The following is a 24,514-nucleotide window of genomic DNA, read 5'->3' on the forward strand; positions in this document are numbered from 1 at the left end:
TTTATTTTAGATTTTATGTATGTATATGTATTTCAGTGCAGGTACATAACTGCATAAAGATTTGTGTAAAACAGTTATGTGTACGTGCACTTCATCTGTACTGAGTTCCGTTTTTTGTATACAGTAAGTAACAAAATATTACACAGCATCAATATACTCTACCCAGTCAGTGAACTTACCTCTGTGGCCATCCATATGCCCATGTGTATCTTTATTACTAAAATGGAGGGCAAGAGTTTGCCTGTCTAACATCCTCTCCCTCTGGACTTCCCGTACTGCGCTTTATCCTTCAAATAACTATGAAACCAAGGTGTAGTAGAGGAGCTGAAGTGGAATGGTTCTTGTATGTGCTCACTTGATCATGGATAGATTTAACTTGCTGGAAAAAACATGCCATACAGCAGATTAATTTGTTTTTTCTATAAGGGATTTTATGAATTTGTCTGCTTTGAAGTGTTATACTCTGCAGGAAATCACATACAAGTTGCCAATGGGTGGCTATAAGATCATAATCTTTTTTGTATTTTTCATATACAGTCATTTCTAAAACAGATAGAACACTGAAATATATATTTAAAGTCTTCTAATAACTTGGTTGCTATGATGTTTTTTTAACCTTTGGTTTAAACAGTTGAAATCTTGGCAGCTTGTATTAAAAAATTGAAGTGTGATGTTGAGATAAACATCATAAACCACAGCACAGTTCTGGGTTTTGTCAATATTTTGTGTAAGTGCTAACAAATGCGCTACCTAATACAAACCTAAAACTGTGACTGCATGTGAAACTCTAGAACTATCTTCAAGGAGAAAAATGTATTCTTTTATACATTAAAAAGTATGTGAAGTTAAAGAACAGAATCAGAAAATAAAGGTGTAAGCAGAAGAACATTTGACGATCTACATATATTATGAAAAATCCTTACAGCTGTTTACATTAATTTTCAATATTACAGCCCAGATTTATGACTGAATTGTTTTGTAGAATGTATAGGAAAATGCCATGTAAGCACCCTGCAGTGAAGATTACTTTTACTCATTCTCCTCTCTATAAGCAGGTTTGGGTCCAGGCTTTGGTATATAAAATATTTCAAAATAACCACCCAGTGTCTATAGATAGAACAAACAAACACACCCCCTCACCACCAATCCCCTTCCTTGCCTCTCCCTCCAACTCTAAACTCCTAAACTGCAATTGGGGTCTAGAAATTAAAATTTTAATTGTGTGTCTAAAATGTCATATTTGTTAGTCTACAAATAGAATTAATTTTCTTTCTAGGATATTTGACTTTTGAGGACAAAAGCAATTTAAAATTATGAAACTAATTCCTCCTGTCAATTCAACACCTTGTAAAACCTTTTGATTTCATAGTTAATTGATTAAACATCACTTTAAAGACTGCATGCCCTTTGCTATACCTAAGTAATTTGCATACAATTGGCATATAAAATTATCTGTTCCTCCCAGGTGTACACAATGGAGTATCTTACTAGATCATCTCTTATGCTGTCTTACTCTACTTATTTCTGCAGTAATAACAATAATCTTCAAATCAGTTTGGATTATGAGGATACCATGATTTTCAGCACTTTGTTTTTTTCTTTATCTGTGTTATAATATTCCCTCTATCTCTGAACCACAGGCATCCAGGTTTTATGTATTATGCATACCTTCAACAGTACTGATGATTTTAATTCTCAACAAGTTTTGATTTTTCTTCACTTCTAATAACTTAATTGTAATTGCTAATATTTTATATTTTATTACTAATATTATTATTGCTAGTACTTTGAATCTTTTCCTATACTTTCAAGATAAATAACATTTTGCTTCTGTAAATATCACGCATGCTCTGTTATTTTCTACTTGGGCAAGAATATTAGCATTAGTACAGTTTAGCTTCACCGGTGGGGCAAATTATGTTTTCAGGCAAAATTCAAAATTCTAGACTATTGATTTCACAGAATTTTGCCTGTTATATTTATGAAGTTAAAAGTTATGATTGCTTTTGTGCAAAACAACTTAAAGAAAAATATTTATTTTAATGGACTATTTTGGAGCCTTGCCTTGGTCATTTGAGAATAGCTGAAATACTAACCATATGTGGTTATGTTTAAAAGCCACAGGCTACAACTTCAGTTATGTTAACACTATTTGTCACTCAGCCTCTGCATTACATGTGTAAGAAAGTCATAGCCTTTATTCCAGACTTGATTATGACAGATGTCTGTTATCTTCCCAGTCCCCTATCTGTAAAGCTTCCATCCCCAGAGAATAGGAATTTGTTTCGATGACATCCAAACGTGCCTCTTCAGCTAGATGACAAACCAATATGTTTTGGGAGCTTACTTTTTCAGAGGAGTTACTTCATGAATTCCAGCCTTCAGGTTTCCTGGAGCCATTTGAAAGTCCCAGAGAAAAGCATAAATACAACAAGCTTTAAGACTGAAACATTTAGGACATAGTTTTAAAATTGCCAGTTCAGAATGGTTTACTGTTTCTTCCATTATCTTTTTTTTTTTCTCTTTCAAAAATTTTTTCACACTTGTTTTACACTTACATTTTATTAACATTAAAGGAATGGATTTTTAAAGTTAAAGTTTCATAAGAAAAAGTTGCCACATCATGCATGCACTTATCATATGTATCCATGTTAAAGAAGCTGCTGGCCATGCACTAGAAAGTACAGCCTGAACACTTAAAATCTGTCACATTAAGTTAAGTAGAAACGCTATGTTTTTCTAAGTTTTCCATATTTTAAATATTTGTATTTGCACGTATATACTTAATTGATGAATTTTATCTTGGAGGGAGCACTTAACTAAATCAAGCAGCTCTTGAAATCTCTCAATCTCTTGAGCTTTCCAGGCTTTCCATCAACATTCTTCCTTGATCACACAGATTTAATGTGTTAATCCAGATGGAGCCTGAAGTATAACATGCTACCTAATTGCACACAACATCCATCTTTCAGTTTCCCAGATTTGCTTTTGGTATTCTTTTCTATGAAACATTTACCCTTCGAAAGACTGTATCAGCCAGGGTTATAAACCTTAAATTTTCTTGGAGTTTTTCTTCCAGGAAAATGGGACTTTTCTGATAATAGCTTTAGTAGAATGATTTTTTTAATGATGTTTAATGAGGCTATTCTGATGTTGTTACAAGGTTGATTTTTTGATTAAGCAACTTGTAAAGCAAGTTGTATTAAAGTTATTAAAACTACAACTACTTCTTGAAAAACAACAGAAAATTTACATTCCTGTCTATTAAGAAAATAGAGGTCTGGCAGCAGGGTTGGCAAGAAGGGATTTTTAGTTTCCGCCAAATTAACCACTGCAGCTAATACAGTGGTTCATTTGTGTCTAAGGATGGAAAACCCCTCTCTGGCGAAATTCAAGATTCAAAACCTTATAATAGGCAAAATTACCTCCAAAAACCCACAGAACTCCCCTTTGTCATCCTTGAAATTCTGCAGCCATTGTAGGTCATCCCAGAAATTTCCTCTTTCAGCAGCTGACACTTGTTTCATGAATCCAGAAATGGAGCTGCACCAACAGAGATGATCCAAGAAAACTTCTTCCAGAAGCAGCTGGTCATTGTCGTTCTTGTTGTCCTTTGCAGCTGTGCACAGCCTAACTGGTGCCTCTGCCAGAATTGTAGTGAACCTTCTCAGTACTATCAAGGTTGGCCTAGAAAAACTGAAGCTGTCCAGCAAGATGTCAAATATGCTGAAAAGAGACTCCACTTCTGGCTGTTTGTGAAAAATATGTCTCCCAAAGGCAGTGTTATGTCCACACAAACATGTACTTCAGTTCCCTGGGGTACCTGGCAGAACCTTGCAGATGCATTTGGTATACCTATTTTTAAACAAATAAATTAAATATTGGCATCAGCTTTCTTTCCAATAATTCTTGTCTGTGCTGGTTGAGTGTAGTTTCTTCCCTTCGTACACTTTGGTTCTTCTTGACTTCTTTCAGTTCTGCATTCTCCTGACAGTTTCCATCTCTTGGATGAAATCTTTAAACTCCTTAATTATTTTGTTTTTTTGCCTGTGCTATGAGTATATCTCTAGGTGAGACGAATATTTTTACATGTTTGACTTTGTACAAGATATTTTTTTTTCTCCTCCTGTCTCCCATCAGTCCTAGGCATTGTTTCCAATTATTTACTCTATTTACTTCATTTCTGACATCAAGGTAATTTATTATATTTCCATTTCTTTGCATGTTGAGTGCCTTTTCAATTCAACTGCAATATTACCTATTTTTCTGATTCCTTGGATCTGTACAGAGTTTATTGTTATCTGCAAACAGCAGCAGAAAGTAATTTTGTAGCTTTTGCTGAATTTTAGGGCACCTCTTGTTTTGACGTGTAACACAGCACATGGTTGCAGGTGCTGTTTACATATAGGTTATGGTTTACCTGGAGTTACTGTGTCCCTTGTCCAGAACTCTGCTTTTGTCCTTCTTGAAGTTCTTGTCAGTCTGTTTCTGGCACTGATGCCATCTCATTGCAGTCCTACCCTCCAGCATATTTAACACTCCCCCGAGGTTGGTGTCATCCAGAAATTTGACAAAGATGCTTTTCATGCCATTACAGGTTGCTAGTGAAAATACTAGGTGATGTTTGCCATGGTATCCACCCCTGAAAACACCACTCATAACTACCTGCCTGTTAAACTTGGAGCTGTCAACCACTGTTTTTTGAATCTGACAGTGCAATTTTCCACTGTTTCATCCAGACCATGTATCTCCTTGTCTTGGCTGCAAGGATAACTGAGGAGTCTATGTCAAAAGCCCTGTTAAAGCCAAGGCAGGTGAGATATGCTGTGCTTTCCTCAGCTACAGAGCTTATTTCATCATAGAGGTTGAAACACTTGCCCTTGGTCAGCCTGTGCTTTCTGTTCTTATGCACATTCTTGTCCTTCATGTTCTTGGAAATGCCGTTGTGAGGACTTGCTCCCTACAAGTTGAGCCTTTGAATCCCTTGTACCCGTTCCTTTCCTTCTTTGAGGGCTTTACCTTGTTTCCCCAGTAAATCCATTACAGTTTTTAAGGTACCTGTAAGACACTAAGTATCCCAAGGGAAAAACTTCAGGGTAAAGAAGTTCTCTTTTCTAAGACAATATAAGTGAGGGTTTTTGGTATAAATAAAAAAATTATTTTCCTATCACATGAAATTAAATGGAAAATTTTCAGTGAGCCCTACTTACAAGTCACTTTTCATCAGCCATTGTTTGAGTCTCTCGTGAGCTAGACCCATAGTTTTTTGGTAATTCATTTGAGCTGATCATTGACTCTGCTTTTCAAAAGCAGATTTACTTTTAATAAAAGTACATGAAATTAGAAAATAGCATGACATTTTAAAGAACAGTAAAATGAAGATAACTTTATTACATGTTTGAAAGTTTGTGACAGCTTATATTTTAGCAGAAGAGATGCTGCTGTGCACTAAATGAATTGCTAGAATGTGTAAGAATGTATACTATGCACTTGTAAACTGATTTGCTAATAAATGACTGGACTGTACAGGAATATTTTAGTAGTTCTTCTAATATTTTAAGTATTTCTCCATTGTTCCCTAACTCAATTAATGAGGCTGCCTGTAAAGTGGTTTACAAAGTATCCTGTATTTATGTTTTGCAATCACAGCATAAGTGCTTTGGTCTACCAGGGCTCGAGCAATACACTGCAGTCTGTAGATATTTTATGAATTAATCTCCCCTTTCCAACTGAGTCGTTAATGGATATTGATCACTGCTTCATCATGAATTGCAGTGTATTTTATCATTTGCATGTTGTTTGTCAAATACTTTTTACAAATTACAGTGCAGGACCTTGTATCACAGCTGGTGTAGTTTAAGGTTTGGACAGAGTCACTGTGAATGAAGCCCTGCTGTGAAATAAAAGTCAAAAGGCATCTTGGCATCCCAACCATTTCCTTGGGAGAAGATTACAGCCTGACTATGTTGAACTTTATTGCCATGGGCCTCATGACAGTATTCAGAAACATGCATGGCATTTCTGTTAAAGAAACTCAGATGTGCTTAGATGCAAAGGATGGTATTCTTGTGTTTATCAGTATCTTGCAAATAAAGTTAAATGTTTTTACACTTTGGGGGTACAGTAAAAGTACAGTGAAGAATGTGTAATTTATGCACATAAAAATTGAGTTTTCTGATTTCCTAAACATAGTTTGTTGCAAGAAGGAAGAATTGACTAATCTGAACAGAAATGTGTTTACTGAGAAAGACGCGGGTGGGACTCGACAGCTCCTCTCTGAGTGATACGTTTCTTGTTGTGCCTTACAGTGAGATCCAAGGTACAATGGAGCCACATAGAGAAAATGTGCTGCATTTTTTAACTTGCGAACATGCAGAGTAAAGCAAAAGTAAACTTTAAAAATCAATTAATATTATGTGCTTGTGTAATTCCATCTAAATTGCATGAATTGAATTCTGTCCCTTATTCCACTGTGTTTTAAAGGCAGACAAAACTATGAGAATTCAGGGTGAGAAAAAGACAAATACGAAGCTGTGCAGGAAGTGAAATCCCTCTAAAAAGAAACTGGCTCTCCTGCTACCTGATATGGAAAACCTCTACAGCATATTGCATCCTGTTGCTGACATAAGTTCCTTAATGAAACGTTCGTTATGAAGTGTCCTAGACAGGCAGAAACACCACAGAGTCAAAGCAAAATTAGTGAGGATTCTTCTGGGTTGGGTGCAGTTCCTTTGGCGTCTGTGTTTGCACTTGTGTGAATGTAATGGCTATAGGGGATGATGAAAATGTTACCTCTGGTATAATTCAGAGCACAGAAATAGTCTAATGTTTAAAATGGTTTAAAACTTGACAAGGGAAGATTAGGTTAGACATTAGGAATAAATTCTTTGCTGTGAACATGGTGAGACATGCTGTGAACAGGTGAGGGTGCCCAGGGAAGTTGTGGCTGCTCCCTCCCTCTCTAGCAGCATTCAGGGACAGGTTGGATGTGGCATTGAGCAACCTGATCTAGTGGAAGGTGTCTCTGCCCATGGCAGGGTTTTGGCACTGTCTTTTTTATATTTACTGAGAATCATTACAACAGTGTTTAGAACAAAAATTTAAATTAAAACCATGTGTTAATGAGCAACATACAAAACGTGCTAGTGCTACTTATGAAAGAAGAGGGGGTTTGTGAGTTAATTTTGAAAGACTGTATATCCTTATCAAAATGAGACATTTTAAAAGTAATGCAAATTACATAGGGCAGTGTATTCCAAGATTTGAGTGTGTTTGTGTAGCTCTGCCAATAGATAAATCCACAGGTGAACAGTTATAGGTGGGTCTTTTTTCCATCTAGCTTCGCAAGTCCAAGAGTTGGATACAACAAAATTGTAACTGTCTCAGTAAGGTTTGATTTCTCCTCTGGTGACATGAAAAAAAGAAAAATTTGATCCCGTTTCAAAGCAGGGTAGTGACTAAACATGATATTAATTTTACTATGCAAAAATATATGTGAATGGTAGATTAGCTTCATTTTCACTGAAAAAACACCCAATTTTCCTTATGCTTTCAACAAGAAGATTCCAGACTTTCTCTTGATGTTAATTATATACTGTTAGTGATAAGTAATGGAAGTAATTAGTATCAGATTGTCATTTATTCCAGCAAAATGTCATTTTCTCTGTTTCTCCAGAAGATGGCTTTGGTAGTGGAGTTCACTGTTGTAGTTTAAGTAATTATAAAAGTTATATGAAAATTACAAATACAACAGTGGTTTTTTTCATCTTTCTTTCAGGGCAGTATATAGTTACAGTAGATATAATCTGTACACTGTGAAATCACTGGTTTATTTATTTGGATTTTAACTGCTGAGACTGAATAGATAGGCTAGTGGTCATAAAAGTCATTAACATGGAATAAAAATTATGTGATAAAAACTATCATTCTTAATAGCTCAGTTAACTTTGTATTGTTTTTATATATGGGTGCATAAACTTTGTTCAACTTACCTAATGAAAAAATTATTTTTCTAAAAATGGCTTACTAAAATTCAGTTCAGATTTTTTGAATTTAAATTCTAGTTCTGAATTACACTGCAGTTCTGCATGGTGAATCCCTATTCCTTTCAACAAACAAAGCATTTTTTGTTTAACTGGATTCCTGAAGTCTCTTACCTCTTTATACAAAAAGAAGTCTTGTGTGTTATGTTTGACAGTTTATATTTCCAAAATATAAACTGCATCAACAGTAAAATTTATGTGACTCAGTAAAACTCTGTCTAGATAATAAATGTGTAACAATAAGGATTAAATCCTGGCACCACTGTAATAATCTGTTGAATTAAGGAACTGATATTTCACCTTTAATTTGTAGGCAGAGTATTGTCTCTATATAGTTAATGGTTATCTTGGCCATACTGTCTTAACGGTTCTTTTCATAGTGCTGTGAGGACATATATGACACAAATGTATCTGTCATTTTTTCATGGTTCATTATGAGCTTAGTTCTGCATGGTGGTGAATGCTCTTGGTCTTCATGAAAACTGACTGCATTGAATGTTTCTCAAGAGAAACAGTGCAGCATTGGGGTTACTTTAGCAGCATTTTTAATGGAGCATACATGCATCATAGTGCACTGCTAAAAGTAGGGATCAAGAGCTACTATGTTTAGATTTTTAGTTCATTCATTGCATGTTACAGTAATTTCATGTGATAGTCAGGCCTGCGGGTAATTCCATTTATTTATAGTGCTGCTGAACATAGATCAAAACTGGGTTTCAAGTTTTCAACATACTCAGATTTCTGTAGAATATTGAAAATGTTTTGTCTGTCTGAAAAGCCTACTGCCCAAAGCAGAATGTGGTTTAACACAGGAAACATACTGTATCAGCTAGCAATTAAGGAGACTATCAAGATGGATTAAAAAAAAAAAAAAAATTAAAATTACACTCCAAATGTTACAGGCAACTAATTTTTATCATGTGACTCAGAGAAAGTAGAAATCCCTAAGTATCATGTGTTATTTACTGCAGTCTTTTCAGGAAGGTATGTAAGCTTGTTCTAAACTGTCACGGAGCTGCACTGGCTTTGGCTTGCACACGTAGTCAGTAGCACATCAAAGGGTGCTTCAGGGTGTTGTTGAATCTGGGCCTGCACCTTCAGTAGCACAACAAAGAGGAACTTTTACTCGGGGTTACATTGCTTATCTGTTCATCTCTCCAATATGATTTGTAAGGCATCTTAACGTAATGGTTACATATAATACCTGGTTTTCCAGAAAAAACTTCAGACAAGTACTTATTCTGAAATCAAGAATGGGGAAAAGAGTTACCTTTCCTCTCCAATACCAGAAGCCACCTACCAAATTCCAAAAGCCATCAGTGTCTCACCAGTTGCTAACAGTCCTCTGCATCCATCCAAGTGGTCAAACTCTAGCTTTCCAGCTGCCAGTTCTGTGATGTAATGACAACATCTAACCACCAAAATTTTGAGGCATATTTAAACCTGAGCAGAACAGAAAAGTAAATCACATGTATTATCAAAGTAATGTAAGGAAAAATATTCTAATTTTATTTTTCACTTTTCAATTCAGGGTAGCAAAATGTCTCTAAGTGTATATGAATTCTTGTAAAACTTCCAATCTGCTGCAGAGTTCAGCAGCTATCTGAGTGCATGATCTGTATGGCCAGAATAACGTGCCAGATCCTCACTCTGTTAGGCATTGATCCAAAGCAGTGCTCTGCCCAGGGCATTGTGGAAGTCTATTTCACTGTCATAAGACTTGGTTTTAGGAAATTAATTTGCTGAGAGTAATTTTTGTTCCCTATATGTGTTTTAGCTTCATTTTGTGCCTATTAGGGGCAACAGCTTTAATAATTTTATGATATTTTATTTGTCTGCCTCTGAAGCAGTAGTAAGAGGTATTTTCCACAGCTGGATTGTTTTTTTTCTGGAGTCTGAATTAATTGCATACAATACAAATATGACATTTCCAGTATTTGGTTGAATTAATTGCTTACTATGCAAATATGACATTTCCAGTATTTGGTTTGCCCGTGAAATTGAGAAGCTGAGCTTTCAGTGCAGCATCTCTGTTTGCTATGGCATTCTTTCTGGCAGCTACAAAGCAGATAAACAATTAGTTTCACTATTCTTAAAACAGCCATGCTGTTTATGACATTCCTTGTCATATTCTGCAGAAGAAAAAAAAAAGAAAAAAAAAAAGTAATGCATCCATACTAGAAGTTCAGGAGGTAATGCTGATATCGAATATGTGGAGAATTTCTTACTTGCAAGAAGGAATGGAAAAATAATATACTGTGTTGTTTATGTGGTGATTCTATATATTTTTGAGACATTTGTTGGCTCTTGGAGTATTGAATACTCTCTAGGTGAAGAGACATTGCTCAGTTTTTATAAAGATGTTTTTATGTATATTTTGGGTAAAAGCCAAAATTCTTAAAAATAATTTGAGCTAAGGGATTAAGTAGATAACTAGAAACAATAAGGATAGATCATTTTATACCTATACATATAGGAATAAGGTATGTATTTCTTTGAAAACTGTTGAGCATTCCTAAAGGTGGTAAAGTCTAACTTAAAATTGGAAGTTTTCTGCTTAAGTGAAAAAATACTAACAATATTTGTCATATTTTATATTGAATTACAAATATATGTGCTAAATTCCAAATCCATAAGAATATGGATTACAATAGGAAATAATGCAGAAATTGAAAATTCAAAACAGCTGAGGCTACGTCCTTTAGTTTTATTGTTCTGACATCTTACAAACTAATCTGGGTTTAGTATATACATGTCACAATACTGAAAAACCACTAAAAAATATATTGAGTTTCTCAATGTCCACTTTACACCCTCTACCACAATAGAATACGTTACGAAGTATGAGTATGAAGTGTGAGCACTTGCACACCTTTTGTTTTCCCTGTGCAGTTAGACATGTTAAAACCTTCAGTAACTGTTCAGAAATAAAGCAGACAAGTTTTGTCAACATGTTGTACACCTTTTCAGAATGTATGTAACTACTTTTCTAAATACTGCTATGTTCATCTGTGTGTGGACATGGGTATGCTGTTTAGGTGAGCTTGATTAAATTAATAGAAGATTAAGTATTTATTATTGGAATATCAGAGAGGATGAAATGGACTTTTAATGTAAGGAGAAGCAAAACAGTCTTGCAATGAGGTTTGGTTTGGTCTGTTTTAAACCTGAAGTCCATAGTACCTCAGCAGCCATTTAAGAAGGAAGAGTGAGATGAATACAAATAACATCCTAATTATGCTTAATGTGATTGTTCCTGTCCTGCAGATTTTATATTTCTGCTGTCACAGTTGGCTGGTGCCAAGTTTTTGTTAGTTGGTATGTTTTGGAGAACTCTGATATGAGACGAAGGCATAAATGGAAAATATGGCAGTGGAACACTTGAGATATTTCAATTTTGGAATTTGGTCAGATGCTACAGATAGTTCATAGTACTGTGGTTTGAGTTGGAGGCTGCCTGTCATAAAAATGAATGTTAAAAATACTGAAATGAATTGTTGAAATGGAAATGGTGTTTTGTCATTCATCATCCAGGGGCACAGTGGTGGTACTTGTCTAGTAGAACTATGTGTGTTACTGTAAACACTGTTCTTCAGTGTTTACAAATAGAGCTAATGGAAAGAAGGTAATAACTTCAAAAAATCTATCTTTTTTAAGACTCATTGTGCATTTTATATTCCACGTTTTTTTAAAACCTCTTAAAAATAATGTAGTTTGTTTTTTAAATATTAAGTTACATTCCAATTCTGGTTTCTTTTAAAAGACTTACTTAATAAAATCACTATTTTCATCAGTGCAATTACTAGCTGATTTACTTTGGCATACCCTTTTCAACAGAGAGGCACAAATGACACAACTGACTGTTGAATGAGGCATTCTGAGACTCTGAAAATCTGGGATTTCATCTTCTTTCAAAGTTAAACTTGTGCCAGACTTTTGTAGAGAATGTGGAGGTGATTATTTCATGTTAAATAAATTTGAGTTTCTTTGTATAAACTTTATAAAAGTATACTCATTCGAAGCATTCAATCATGACATCACTTTGATTTTTGTTAGATTTGCTGTTGTTAATTGGAAAGTGGAAGCAGACTTAGCTTTTTATCTTTTTCTTGTTTTGTAAAGGAGAAATGCTTACCTTTTTACATGCAAACTATGTTGGTGAAATTGTATTTCAGACATTGGTGTGAGAAAGCTGCTAAAAATTCCTTAAATTAGACAAATCAAAGCAATACCTATCCAGCAGAAACTGAAGAAAGATGTGTATATGTACACACACAAATACACAAATAAATATGCATTATTCTTACATGAAATTAATTACAATGTGTATAGGAAGGTTATCAGAGGGACTAGAAATAAGTTCATAGTAACACTGAAAATGGTTTTGCTAATTGTCTTTGTATGTTTTTCTCAAAGGATTGTTCATCTTCAGAAGAATATAGTGTTGCTGCAGCATTGCTACCCCTGACAACTGCTTTTTATAGGGTAAGTTTTTATTGAAAACCACCCCTATTTTTTATCTTGTTAAAATACACAAAGTGGTAACAGGTGATGAATGGTGGGTAGGAAAGTTCATTGAAAAATTAATTTATGTCACTTGAAGTCTTTTAATAGATTATTATGGACATTGGTCCAGAATTACAGTTACTGATGTTTTCTGTAACAACTGTTTATTATAGAGTACTTTTTTTGTTTAATTTGGTGTGTTAATTATTGGCCAAAGAGTATATGTCAGGTTTTTTTAGTCTGTGTAATTGTTAATTGTGGAGAACATTAGGAATGGCTTCTTTAACTGCATAATTGTTATCCATTTATTGCGTTGGGTTTTCTTTTCCTTTTTCCATAGTAGTTGACAGTAATAAAATATAATATTATAGTAAATGTAGAAAAGTAAGTAATGGAAACTCTGCAAGCAAGTATTTCAAAAGCAGAACTTCTGTAGTGTGGCTGTAGTTATTTCAGTCTACCACTGAAGTAGCATTTTTATGAGTTCTGATTGGCTCAGGTACCACTTTTTTGGATGCACATACCTGAGCAGGGAAATAGTTTAGAACATTGACTTACTTGCAATATTAAATGATCTTTGTTTAATGCAAATACTGTTATAAAACCCAGCTTGGGCAATCAGCGTTTAATAGTTGATAACTGGTACATCATCATGATATTGCAAAATAGTAGTTGCTGTAACAGGACAGGTAGACATTAATAACATGATAGAAGTAAGGAAAATACAGCCTTCCCTTCTTCAGATGGTGTGTGATGCATTTATGAGATAAATAAAATGCAAAGAAATTCCTATTTCAGATGAACAGAAACTAAGGATTCTACAACACTAATCTGAGAATTCAATCAGTGCTTTTTCAGGGAATTTATTTTAACTTAAACTACACAATCTAATATAACAATTTCTGGTTGCTTTAAACTAGAAATAGATTCTGTGATGTAGGTTTTAGAAAAAAAGATGTGGAACTTTACCAGTCATAGAACACAGTAACATCTGCTAAAGACAAGAACAATTTTGACAAAGTCACTTGCATAGAAAGTTTCTTGAAATTTCCTATTTAAGCCAGTGTTTACTATGTATGTAGAACATAAGTTTGTAGATTTTCTTTCTTCTAATTATTTAAATGGTGAAAAAGTTATATTTAAATGGGCATTAGTTTAAAGCTGTACATAATACCCTATGATTGCCTTCTGGAAAGAGACTGCAGAGTATTTTCATTCCCTTACTAGCTAGTAAGACTCTGAATTTTTCATTCTCAGCAAATGAACTTTCTTGTGTCTTTAGTTGCAAGTTCATCTTTTTGTATTCCCTTTCCTTTGAGTCCTTGAGTAGCAGAATCATGAATTGTTTGCCATTTGTTGCTGCCATTAATGTTTAATTTGGAGGAAGAGTTAATGAGCTATAGAGATTTTCCATTTCCCTATTTTATTCTTGCTACTGCATCAATGTTATGTTACAAAGAAAGACTGACTTTAGTTTTATTTTCTTATTTTTAGTTCCTCTAATAAAAATGGCCAAGAGAGTCCACTTAAGTGTTTACCTTGAAAAAGAGTATTTTGGGGAGTTGAACCAATGTGGTTGGATTCCTCATTTGGCAAAGTTTAATCAAGTAGGAGAAAAAAAAAATTTTTTTTGCATGTGGATTACCATGAATGTTGAAATAAGCTTGAGTTTTAATTTCACAATCAAGGAGAGCAAAAATTTGATGGGATATGGAATATCTTTGTAATTTTGGTAGGACTGCTGAGATCTCACACCATTTCTATAAAAAAAAAATTCTCTGAAATTCTTCATATAATAACCTAGTTCCATACTTACTATTTAAGGCTATACACTCAGGAAACTGTTGAGTACCTGGGTGTAAGAGCATAATAATTTTTTTCGTGTTCTAGACCTGAATTAAAAGTTACAGTAACCTGACTGTTAACTTGCAAAAGCCAGCTGTTAATGCATAATAGAAAAAGAATTTTGTTTTTCCCAGATCTAATCCTCAGGTTCAGTGATGGCCCCCTTTGGTATGTCCCATTAGATACAATTCTTTGGCAAAAGCACTTATTTTGGTATAAAGCTATTCATACTAAACACAAACTGATGTGTTGTTCAGGACATAAGATTAGTAGACAAACTTTGCAGTGATTAGTTGAAATGAAGATTAACAGTTTAAGGTTGCTTTTGGAACTTGAGTGAAAATGAAACTTTTATCTGGGCATTTTTTGAGCTTCTCTAGAGGTTTTCAAATTTGTATCCAAGACTGGAGTGAAGATGTTCTACCTGGCATGAACCTGTGTAGGAACAATGTTCTGTATCACTATTTTTAAATTAAAAAAAATAGGTGTAATTTTTCCACCCAAATTATATCTGTACAACCTTTTGGAAGGATTCCTGCTCTAGAGTTACACTTAACTGATGTTCCTCTTCCTCTGTTTTAGGAAGAAATAATGCCAAATCCTGCTGCTTTACTTTTCTCCCTTGGGCTTCCTGCATTTTAATACATAAACAGTTCATAAGTTCTCTTTTCTGTCGGTTTCCCTTTACTGAAATCTTGGACAGAACAATTAAAGTTCTGTTGCCTAATGCAGCATATTGCTGTTCTGTCTCTGATAAGTCCAGAGGAATGTACAAACTAAAATTAAGGTCATTTGGGGGATTATTTGTTTTTTATTAAAATACCTTCAGGAAAACTGGTATGTTTGCACTGTCAAACTAAGTCATGGCCTTTTCTGCTGAGTTGCTTGTCACTTTTATTTAATTAACACATGCAGTTTACACACACACGCACACATGCACTTCAGACTGCATTTCACTTTTCTCTAGCCAGAGCATGAGTACTCCAGTATTGCTGCCTCAGTATGCAGACCTGTCTTAACTCTGCCATGTGATTGTCTTTGTGCTTTCCAAAAAATGGTGAAGTAGTGTTTGCATGATGTACTTGTTTTTGTTGGTATTTCCATTATCAGAATACCATGTTTACTGCCAGCTGCATATTAAATATTATTTCACCTAGCCCTGCTGAAACTGCACAGAGTTTTTCATAGGAATAGATAGGAATTGTGAATCTAACAGTGACACGTTTTATCTGTGTGTGCACTGGTGCAACTGCACAAGTGGTATTCCTCACTGAGTTCCTAGTGAGAAAGCTTGTAGGAAATGTAAAAATGTAGCACTTTTATCAATCAAATACGTATTTTATCATCCATGCTTACTATAGCATTTTGATTGGAAATGATGGGATTTCATTTCACAATGTTATTGTTGATGTGATTCCTGTTGCTTCAAAGGAAATAATAAATAGAAGTTACACAACATCACAGTTCCTTTTTGAAAGAACTATTTTGTGTATATGAAATCTTAGGTTTCATTTTATTTACATAGCATGAAGCAGAGCAGTAATACAACAATTACCTATTCTTTTGCTGTACATGGCGACACATAATGCAGACACCAAGTGTGCAAGATACATCAATAATGAGAAGGATGTTTTTTCACATGACTCCAGTAGATGAAGCCAAGGAACTGAGTAATTAGAGAAACATACTCCTAGATGTGATGTTTGCATGATTCTGGGAGGGTCTTCTCATGAAGTAGTCAATGCGCTACCCTTGAGGTATGTTAAAATGTTCTTGGGAAAATAGTAAATGTATAGATAGGAACAAGCTTGCATGATCTAACAGGTATTCTCTTAATGTCTATGCTTATGTAAAGATTTGTCTAGGGTATTTCTACGTATGTCTAATTAAAACACTAAGAAGCAAGACCCTATGTGCAGCATGCTATCATCTCTTGGGGTATTTGGTGAAATTTCAGAATTCCAGCTGCCAAAGTATGGGCAGTAATCTGTTGGGAAACTTGGTCAGGGAGGATTTGATCACACTCTAACTCATAGCTTGTGGGATTAAATTCACAGACAGGAAGTCAGTATTGGTTACATATTTGTGGCCTGGATAAATAATTTAATTTTTCTAGAAAAAAATAATCACCATGCTTTTTAAAAATTTTTCAATATTGGACATAAGCTATTAGCAAAATGTGACTCATCAGTGACAGTGGACTTTGGTGTGTATGGTTAATGTCACAAAAACAAACATATCTTTTTTGCTTCTGGGTAGGAAAAGGTTTTAGTTTACCATTAGTAATACTGTTGGAATTTTGTTTAAAATTGAAACAGGATAAATAAAATATATTTATACATGAAGATAAAAGAACTTTTCCACATTTTTTTGGTACAAACGACCAATGTGTATTCGGTATGCATTTATTTTTTCGGTTTGTAAAATAGAAATGTAGTGTTTCCTAGTGCTGTGGAAAAGAGGTCTTTTTCTACATGTGGAAAGAAAGGACAAGATGAAAAGTATACATTTTAATTATATTTTCATTTTATGAACTTTTCAAGGAAGACAATGTAATGATCGTATAGCTGGCATTGTTGAATTCACAGGATTTGGATACTCTGTTTCAATTATGTCTCTTTGTCAAAATGGTAAGATGGCATGTAGCATATGCTGTATTTCTCGAAGGATTAATATGCAGCAAGAGTGATGATCATCAGCAGGCACCATTTTCAGCCTGTCTGTACTGGACAACAGGCAGAGGGAGCAGACACTTTTTCTTCCTCACTGCTATTCCATGCCTAGTCACAGTCAAGAGTTCACATCCTCATCTTACCTCCCTTTTCAAGTAAGGGCAGATCAAACATTATTTTTTGCATCCCTCAAATATAATCTGCAGAACCTGCAGATTATAATACAGTTTTATCACTTTCAGGAGACTTTTAAAGAACTTTATAATGAAATTTTTGCACTTAAACTGTATATAATCACCCATGTCCCCATATCTTTTTAAGGATATTCTACCACATTACATAGCAGACAGTAACACACTTGCCAGTTCTTATTTGGCATTCAGACCTGACAGTATTGGTCACCTGTGCTTGAATAAAGGAAGTGGCATAATAAAAATACAGTGTTCTGAAAGTAAAGTTGTTTCTGTGTAGAAATTATGAAGTAACTTCCATATTTTATAGATGAGCATTTCTTTGAATTGCAGTAGGAATAGCAGTATTATTTTTCAGAATCACAAATGTTTCATTTAGGTTTCTGAGTCAGTTGTTGTTTTTAATGGTCTGATGTACACTTGGGTAGTGTTGATGTAGTTTTGACAAAAAATAACCAAAATACAGTAAACTGCCCCACAGATTGAATGAAAAACATTAAAATGAACATTTGCTATGTAGCATAGCACAGTGGGATGAGTTGGAGACAGCTTCATAATTGTATGTGAATAAATTATACAGTTCTCCAAAGAGATGAAGGGAGGGATTGATTCTTAATTTTTTTATTACTTTACTGATTGTAAGCCACCAAACTTTTGATGCTAGTTTAATTCTTGAACTTGCAATTAAATCCTCAAGGTATGCTATTGTTTGGCTGTTCATCTGCATGTCTGCCCATTTATCATTTGTACTCCATACACGTATATCATTCCCTGTTGAGAAGGAAATAGAATTACACAAAATAGAATTGCTTTATTCAGTGTTTTTAAAATATCCTGCATCTAGTTACTGTATGCTAAACATTTCTGACTTATTCCCATGTGCTTGGGATAAAATCACTTCTACTTCAAAAACTCTCCACTCTTCAATTGTTGGCTTTAATGTAGGAAACTCCCACCCTGAAAGACTTCCTTTATTATCTTGGCAAGGAGTTTTGTCTGCTTCCATTAATTTTCTTCTTGTATCTCTATTCTGTAAGTTCTGATACTATCTTAGTCCATGGAAATGCTTTTGCGACTGAAATTTTATTATAGAACATTATTTTCAATGCTGTGATCATTACTCATTCTAAGAATTGTAGTCCCTTAATGTAGAAACACATCAAATTGTCTGCTTAAAACCAGCAAGAACATGCATGTATCATACAGTGGGCACTATGGAAGAATCTGATTCACAGAATAAAATAAATGTACTCAGACTTTGTTCTTCCTATGTGTTCTTATAAAACAAATAGCAGTGAATTTTAGGACATCACACAGGAGAGAAGAAAGCTTTTTTTGTGATACTTCAAATAAGGATCAGAAACCATACATTAGCTTTCATCGTATGATTTTGCTGTTCTTTCACTATCAGAGCCCTAATGCTTCTTTGTATTATGAAATTATGTTTCAACTCCAGATACCAGTCTGGCTTCTCAGGAGAAAGTTAGTAGTAGTGTTGCTGAAAAGTGTAAAAGGGTGTGATGCACGTGCCTGATTTGCAGAGGTTGGGTTTGATGTTAATCCCTTCAGGCTATTTGTATTTTGTAAGGCTGAGATAATTTTCTAGGTTTTTAACACTTAAAAAATTAATGCAGAATGTTTACAATATAAGCTAGACTTCTAAATCTTAATTTAATAAGTAAACATGTTTTCTATATATCATCTTGTTTAACAGTACTTCATTCAGAGATCGTACTCATTTTGCATATATTCAAGTTGATGGAAGACTGATATGGGTATTTTACAATACTACCAAGTGTGTATAGTAGCATTCTTTGCATTACTGGGAAGTCCACTAATCCTGGACCAGAACTGCTGATCTTGCTTTCATACAGGAGAAAAAAAAGACAAAGATCCTTTTCCTAAAGAGTTTACAGTATGAATTTGGAATAAGTAATACTTTATAATAAAAATTCAGGACCTCTAACATCATTTTCTCTGTTGATCAGACTGAATTTTCATTTAATCTCTCAAAAGACTTATCCAAGAGTGCAGTAACCTCAGGCTTCTTTTTGTTGCTTTCAGAATTTTTCAAGATATTGCTCTTCCCATTTTTGCCCATCCTCTCTCTTTTCACCTCCTGAACCACATAGTGTATGTAATTTGTATTGCCAACATAAAATCTATTGCTGTTATATTTTTGAAATAATAGCTATTTATATTATGTATCTTAGTCTTGCATCTTTCTGGCTATTTTGCTTATCCTGTTCTTGAGGACTACTTGAAGACTTGTTATAGAAGTTTCTTCAGATAAGGGAAGACTTTATACTAAGAGAACTTGAGAGGGAATTCTATCAGTGAAGACTGAGAAAGGTGCCATAGGAGAACGAAAACAGTAATTAAATAAATACTAAAATTAAGTGACAAGAGAGCTTATACATAATTCATTTATTACCCTTTCTGGGCTTCCTTAGATGCTGTCTTAACCAAGCTTTACGTTTTTTACATCATCAATAATTCTAAGAACAACTATCTGAATATAAATAAAAACAAACTTGTGAGACTAAGAGGGTTTATTTGTTTCTGAGCACAGACCTGGATAACAGCTTTATTGCTGGGGTCTTGTATTTGTGGGTAGAGCTGATACCACCATTCCAGTGCAGTCAGACAGGTGCATGCTCAATGGGGAGCCATATAATGCCAAAGGAATATGAGGACATTTTTTAAGATTTTCAAAATAGTTGTCAGAATTTCAAAAATGCTTCCAATTGATTCAACATTGCAATGGACAATTTGTGAAATCTGTAACTTAACTAATGGTTTTAAAACTCAGTGAAGAGGATCATGGTAATCTCTATATGAAAATCAGGGTTTTTTGTAAAACAAAATAAAACAATTTTAATGCATTTGTAGACATGGAAAAAAAGTTAACATATTTCTTACCCACTTCTATGATATTTAACCATGTTTAGAACTGTGAAAATGTTTTTTCGTCTTCTCTGTTCCTTTGTTGGGGGTTCTGAGCATCCTTCGTTCTTGAGTATTTTAGTTTCATCAAATCTGTTCTGTGCATAACAGAACTTTGGGAATCCTTCTTTTACCTTTGTAGAAAAAAGCAAATCCTTTGTAGAAAAAAGCAGTACATTATTGTGCGCTGTTTATCACTTAATGTAACTCTGAGCGTATGTCTGTCTTGATACATCTAAACAGAAATCTGAGATATTTATGGCTTTAAGTAATGTACAGTAAATTATATATGATCTTCAGGAGTTGAGTATTAAAGATTATGAGTAGTTACATGTTTAAGTCACTTTTGCCAGAAAATGTATACAATAAATAAAGCTCCTTACAGAATTACATCCCAATTTTGCAAAATTCTAGAATGCTATTGCCCTCTGCTGGTTTAGTGTACCTGGCTGTGATTTGGTAGCACTGAGTTGTAAGTGAGTTGGCCTTTTCTTATTTTTCATGGTGAAATAATACTAGATAAACAGTGTAATGATCTGCTTTACTACTCACACTTTAAGGTATTTTAAATATAAATTAATCTTGAGTCCAACTTTGTTTGGTGGATCTTTTGAAGATAGAAGAGGTGGCAAATTGTTGTCTTTTTTTGTTAGTAGATTTTCTCAGGTTGAGGAAGAAGCTTGCTTGATTTAGTATTTCATAATTTTTTTTTAAAGCAGTAAAAATCAAAACTAAAAAAGCTAGTAACTGTTCTCAATGCTTTTATGCCCTTCACCCACGTTTGTCTGTAAAATGCATGTGGATGTAATTTTATATTTGAGATAAAATGGGAAAACCATTTACTGAACTGAATTTTTTTACTCATGTCATCTGTGCAGCACACAGCCTTGAAAACCTAGCAGTGTACACTTAGACTTGTTCGAGTACATGCATGCTGTGATAAGTATTATATTTATATATTTATATATATGCATGGTGTGGTGCAATTAATATATACATAAGCCTCATGCCTGCAAATCTGTGAAGGGTAAAGGTCTGTTTGAACTTACCAGGTGTCTGTGTGGGCACAACATTGATCTGAATACAGGTCTGGCTCACAGAATACATTCATATCCAGAACTTGGTTTACATTGCCTTGAGGAGAGGCAGCTTGTAGCCTGCAGTGTGTTTCTCACAGAGCACAAGCAGATAACCCATAGCACAGTGATTCCTCAAGGAGCTGAGGAGGAAGCTATTTTTTGCATTCAGCAGCAACCTCCTTCTCTCTTCTTGTCCTTCCTCTTCTTGCCAAAAATATCCAGACCAATAACCGTGGGATATAGGTTGGAGAAAGAAAGTTCAATTCTGAAGTAAATTCTGTTTTTTTCTGAAAGATAGGAGTACTCTTGAGTTTGCCCCTTGATTTCCATAGCCAAGAGGTATGCAGCAAAATCCTTTGTGAAAAGGGTAGCCTTAGGTATAAATATACCTCATATCTCAGGTATAAATATACCTTTTATTCTTTTTGTTTTGTAACTCTTTTTTTCCAACTTTATAATCAATATCTGGATTCCTTGCAAAAATAAATGTACTTCTTTAAGCTTTTGTGGTGTAAAGGATTACAACTGATGAGTGATCAAGTACAAAGTATGTTTTTTCTTTTCAGAAGCAAACAATCTAAATAATATAATGCCATAGAGAAGCTTTTGGGGACCTGCACTTCACAGTAAATTTGGGAGTCTTGAAGCTGGTGCACATTTTTTACTGAGATGCAAGTATCATTTTCAGGTTCAGAAGTACCCAGTATCAGGAATCAGAGAAAAAATTCTGGATGGATATTATCCAGTGCCACTCAGTAAGGTAGAAATAATGGAAAGATAATTCCTGATTTGAGGGAACTGTGTATAGTCAGCATAGCAAGTCCCAAGTATATTTTGTGTTTGCACAAACTGTAGGAGGTAGCTTGTTATGTTGATATGTGTAATATCTGTTTCATATGTAATTTGGGAGGGGAGTGTTTGGGGGTTTGTAAGTGCCTCAATTACTCCACTGGAAGAGCTTGGTGCCTTTTGCGGAAGTTAACTTATTTCCTGTTGGTTATTACAGTTTACACCTCAATCCTCATTTTAGCTGTCATACAGACAGCTTTAAGATAAGGACTTTATCAGTGCAGAACTATTTTTATTAATTTTTTGTAGGGTCTTTTTTAAGCTCTCAGCCATTAAATCCTCCCTTATAAGTAGGAAATTCTTTTGCTGTCTCCTACATTCATTCTGTCTGGCAGAAATGAATTATTGGAACAGGGAGAAAGAGCATAAATACAGTTTAGCTGTCCTATGCAAAGATAGGTGAAGATTCATTTTATGTAGCATTGCTTGACAAAAATCACTGAACTACTGTTTCACTTAAATCTGATAAACCTTAAGCAAATTCTTTTGAGTACACCAGTAAACACTGGGGCCCTTTTGGTCTACTAGATCAGTTTCCATTTTAGTCAAATGGGCTGAGTAAGCACTCCCAGGGTAGAGAAGCTTTGTGGAATGCTTGTATTTGTACCAGGAGTATTTTTAGTCCATGGATTTTGACTGCATAGGATCAATAGTGTGCTTCTTAGAGGCTGGTATTTGTACTGCCTTTTTACAAACGAGCTGACCAAAAGAAGCTGAGAATCCAAAGTGATTTTGCTGGGAGAGCTGAGCCTGGAACTACAAATCCTGACCTTGATTCTGTACTCTTCCCACTATCAGGTTTTGTCACTTGTTTTAACACATGCAGGTGATGAGAAGGATAATGTTTGTGATCACTTAGTTTTTGATTGGTTTTCTTTCATCCTTTTGTAAACAAGCTATTTTTAGTTTGCCTAGGGGAGTTACTGACAGTATTGATTTACGTCTTTATTTTGAACTTAAATCTCCGTAGTTTAATTTATTTTTTTTACATGGCTTTTCATGTTTTTTAATCATAAGCACAGGAAGAGCACCTAAAAGTCCCTCAGCTTTCCTGTCATGTTTGTCCTCATGTGAAAATCGTTGTTTCATTTTTGTTTATGGAACACTGTTACTAGGTTAGCCAGGGTTATTAGTTTAAACTTTCTTTCAGGTTTGTGCTGAAGATCACCCCAGCTTTACCTAGTTTACATTACCCGATCTGAGCTGAGACATCAGAGGCACCTGTACAGTTTGATAGTCAAGTCACTCCTTTGTCTGGCATTCACTACACAAACTGTCAAGCGTAAACTATACCAAGTAGGCTTGAAAAGACTTTTTCCTTCCCTTTTTTCTTTCTCCTTTTCATTTTTCCTTTTCTTCTGCTTTTGCTTTTTACCTTTTTTTTTCTGACATCATACTCCTTTGCAGCTGTATTGTGACTGGGAAGTACTGCCAGTGAAAAAAATAACAAAACAATCTTAGTAAAAGCCGATACCAGTTTTGCAGTAACTGTTGTTTCAAGATGTGTTGGTTTTATTTATATTCTGTGACTTGCCTGTCATCTCCATTCCTTTGTAACACAAGGTTTGTGCACAGAAACATAGAATAGTTTCTATTGAAAGGGACCTTCAATGATCATCCAGTCCAGCCCTCCTGCAGTGAGCAGGGACATCATCAAATAGAGGTTGTTCAGAGCACTGTGCAACCTGACTTCAAATGTTTCCAGGCATGGGGAATTTAACTCTTCTCTGGGCAACTTGTGTCATTGTTTCACCACCCTCAGCATACAAAATTCCTTCCTCAAATCTCAATTTACCATCTTCTAGTTTAAGGCCATTATCCCTTGTCTTGTCTCAACAAGCCTTGTTAAAAAGATTATCCCTATCTTTCTTATAGGCCCCTTTTAAGTACTGAAATGCTTCTATAAGGTCTCCCTGGAGCCTTCTCTTCACCATGCTGAACAACCTTCACTCAGTCTGTCATCATAGCAGAGGTGGTCCCTCCCTCTGATCCTTTTGGTGAGCCTCCTCTGGACCCACTGCAATGGGTCCATGTCTTTCCTGTGCTGAGGACTCCAGAGCTGGATGCAGTAATGCAGGTGGGGTCTCACCAGAGCAGAATAGAGGGGCACCTACCCTGACCTGCTGGCCAGGCTTCTTTTCATACAGACCAAGTAAAAACAGTTGGCTTCTCGGCTGTGAGCACATATTGCTGGCTTGTGTCCAGCTTTTCATCCACCAATAGCCCCTGGTTCATCACCCAGGGCTGCTCTCAATCCACTTACCCCCCAGCCTGTAGTGATATGCAGGTTGCCCTGACCCATGTGCAGGACCTTGCACTGGGCCTTGTTGAACCTCAAGAAGTTCACATGGGCCCACTACTGGTCTAAGTCCCACTGGATGGCA

At 35.0% G+C, this 24,514-nt stretch overlaps 1 protein-coding gene across 10 annotated transcripts in view; it reads left to right on the top strand.

Annotated features, from left to right (window-relative positions):
- The window catches only part of SBF2 (SET binding factor 2), a 196,127-nt gene that overhangs the window by 119,507 nt on the left and 52,106 nt on the right, over positions 1-24,514 (top strand). For 9 of the 10 annotated variants that reach the window (XM_071762584.1, XM_071762587.1, XM_071762590.1 and 6 more), the window contains one exon: positions 12,459-12,527. The exons of the other annotated variant lie outside the window; for it this stretch is intronic. In XM_071762584.1, the coding sequence (XP_071618685.1) occupies positions 12,459-12,527 (69 nt within the window). The remainder of the gene's footprint in view (positions 1-12,458; positions 12,528-24,514) is intronic. 10 annotated transcript variants of the gene reach the window in all.

Source organism: Heliangelus exortis, chromosome 18, assembly GCF_036169615.1.
Source record: "Heliangelus exortis chromosome 18, bHelExo1.hap1, whole genome shotgun sequence".
Classification (NCBI taxonomy): domain Eukaryota; kingdom Metazoa; phylum Chordata; class Aves; order Apodiformes; family Trochilidae; genus Heliangelus; species Heliangelus exortis.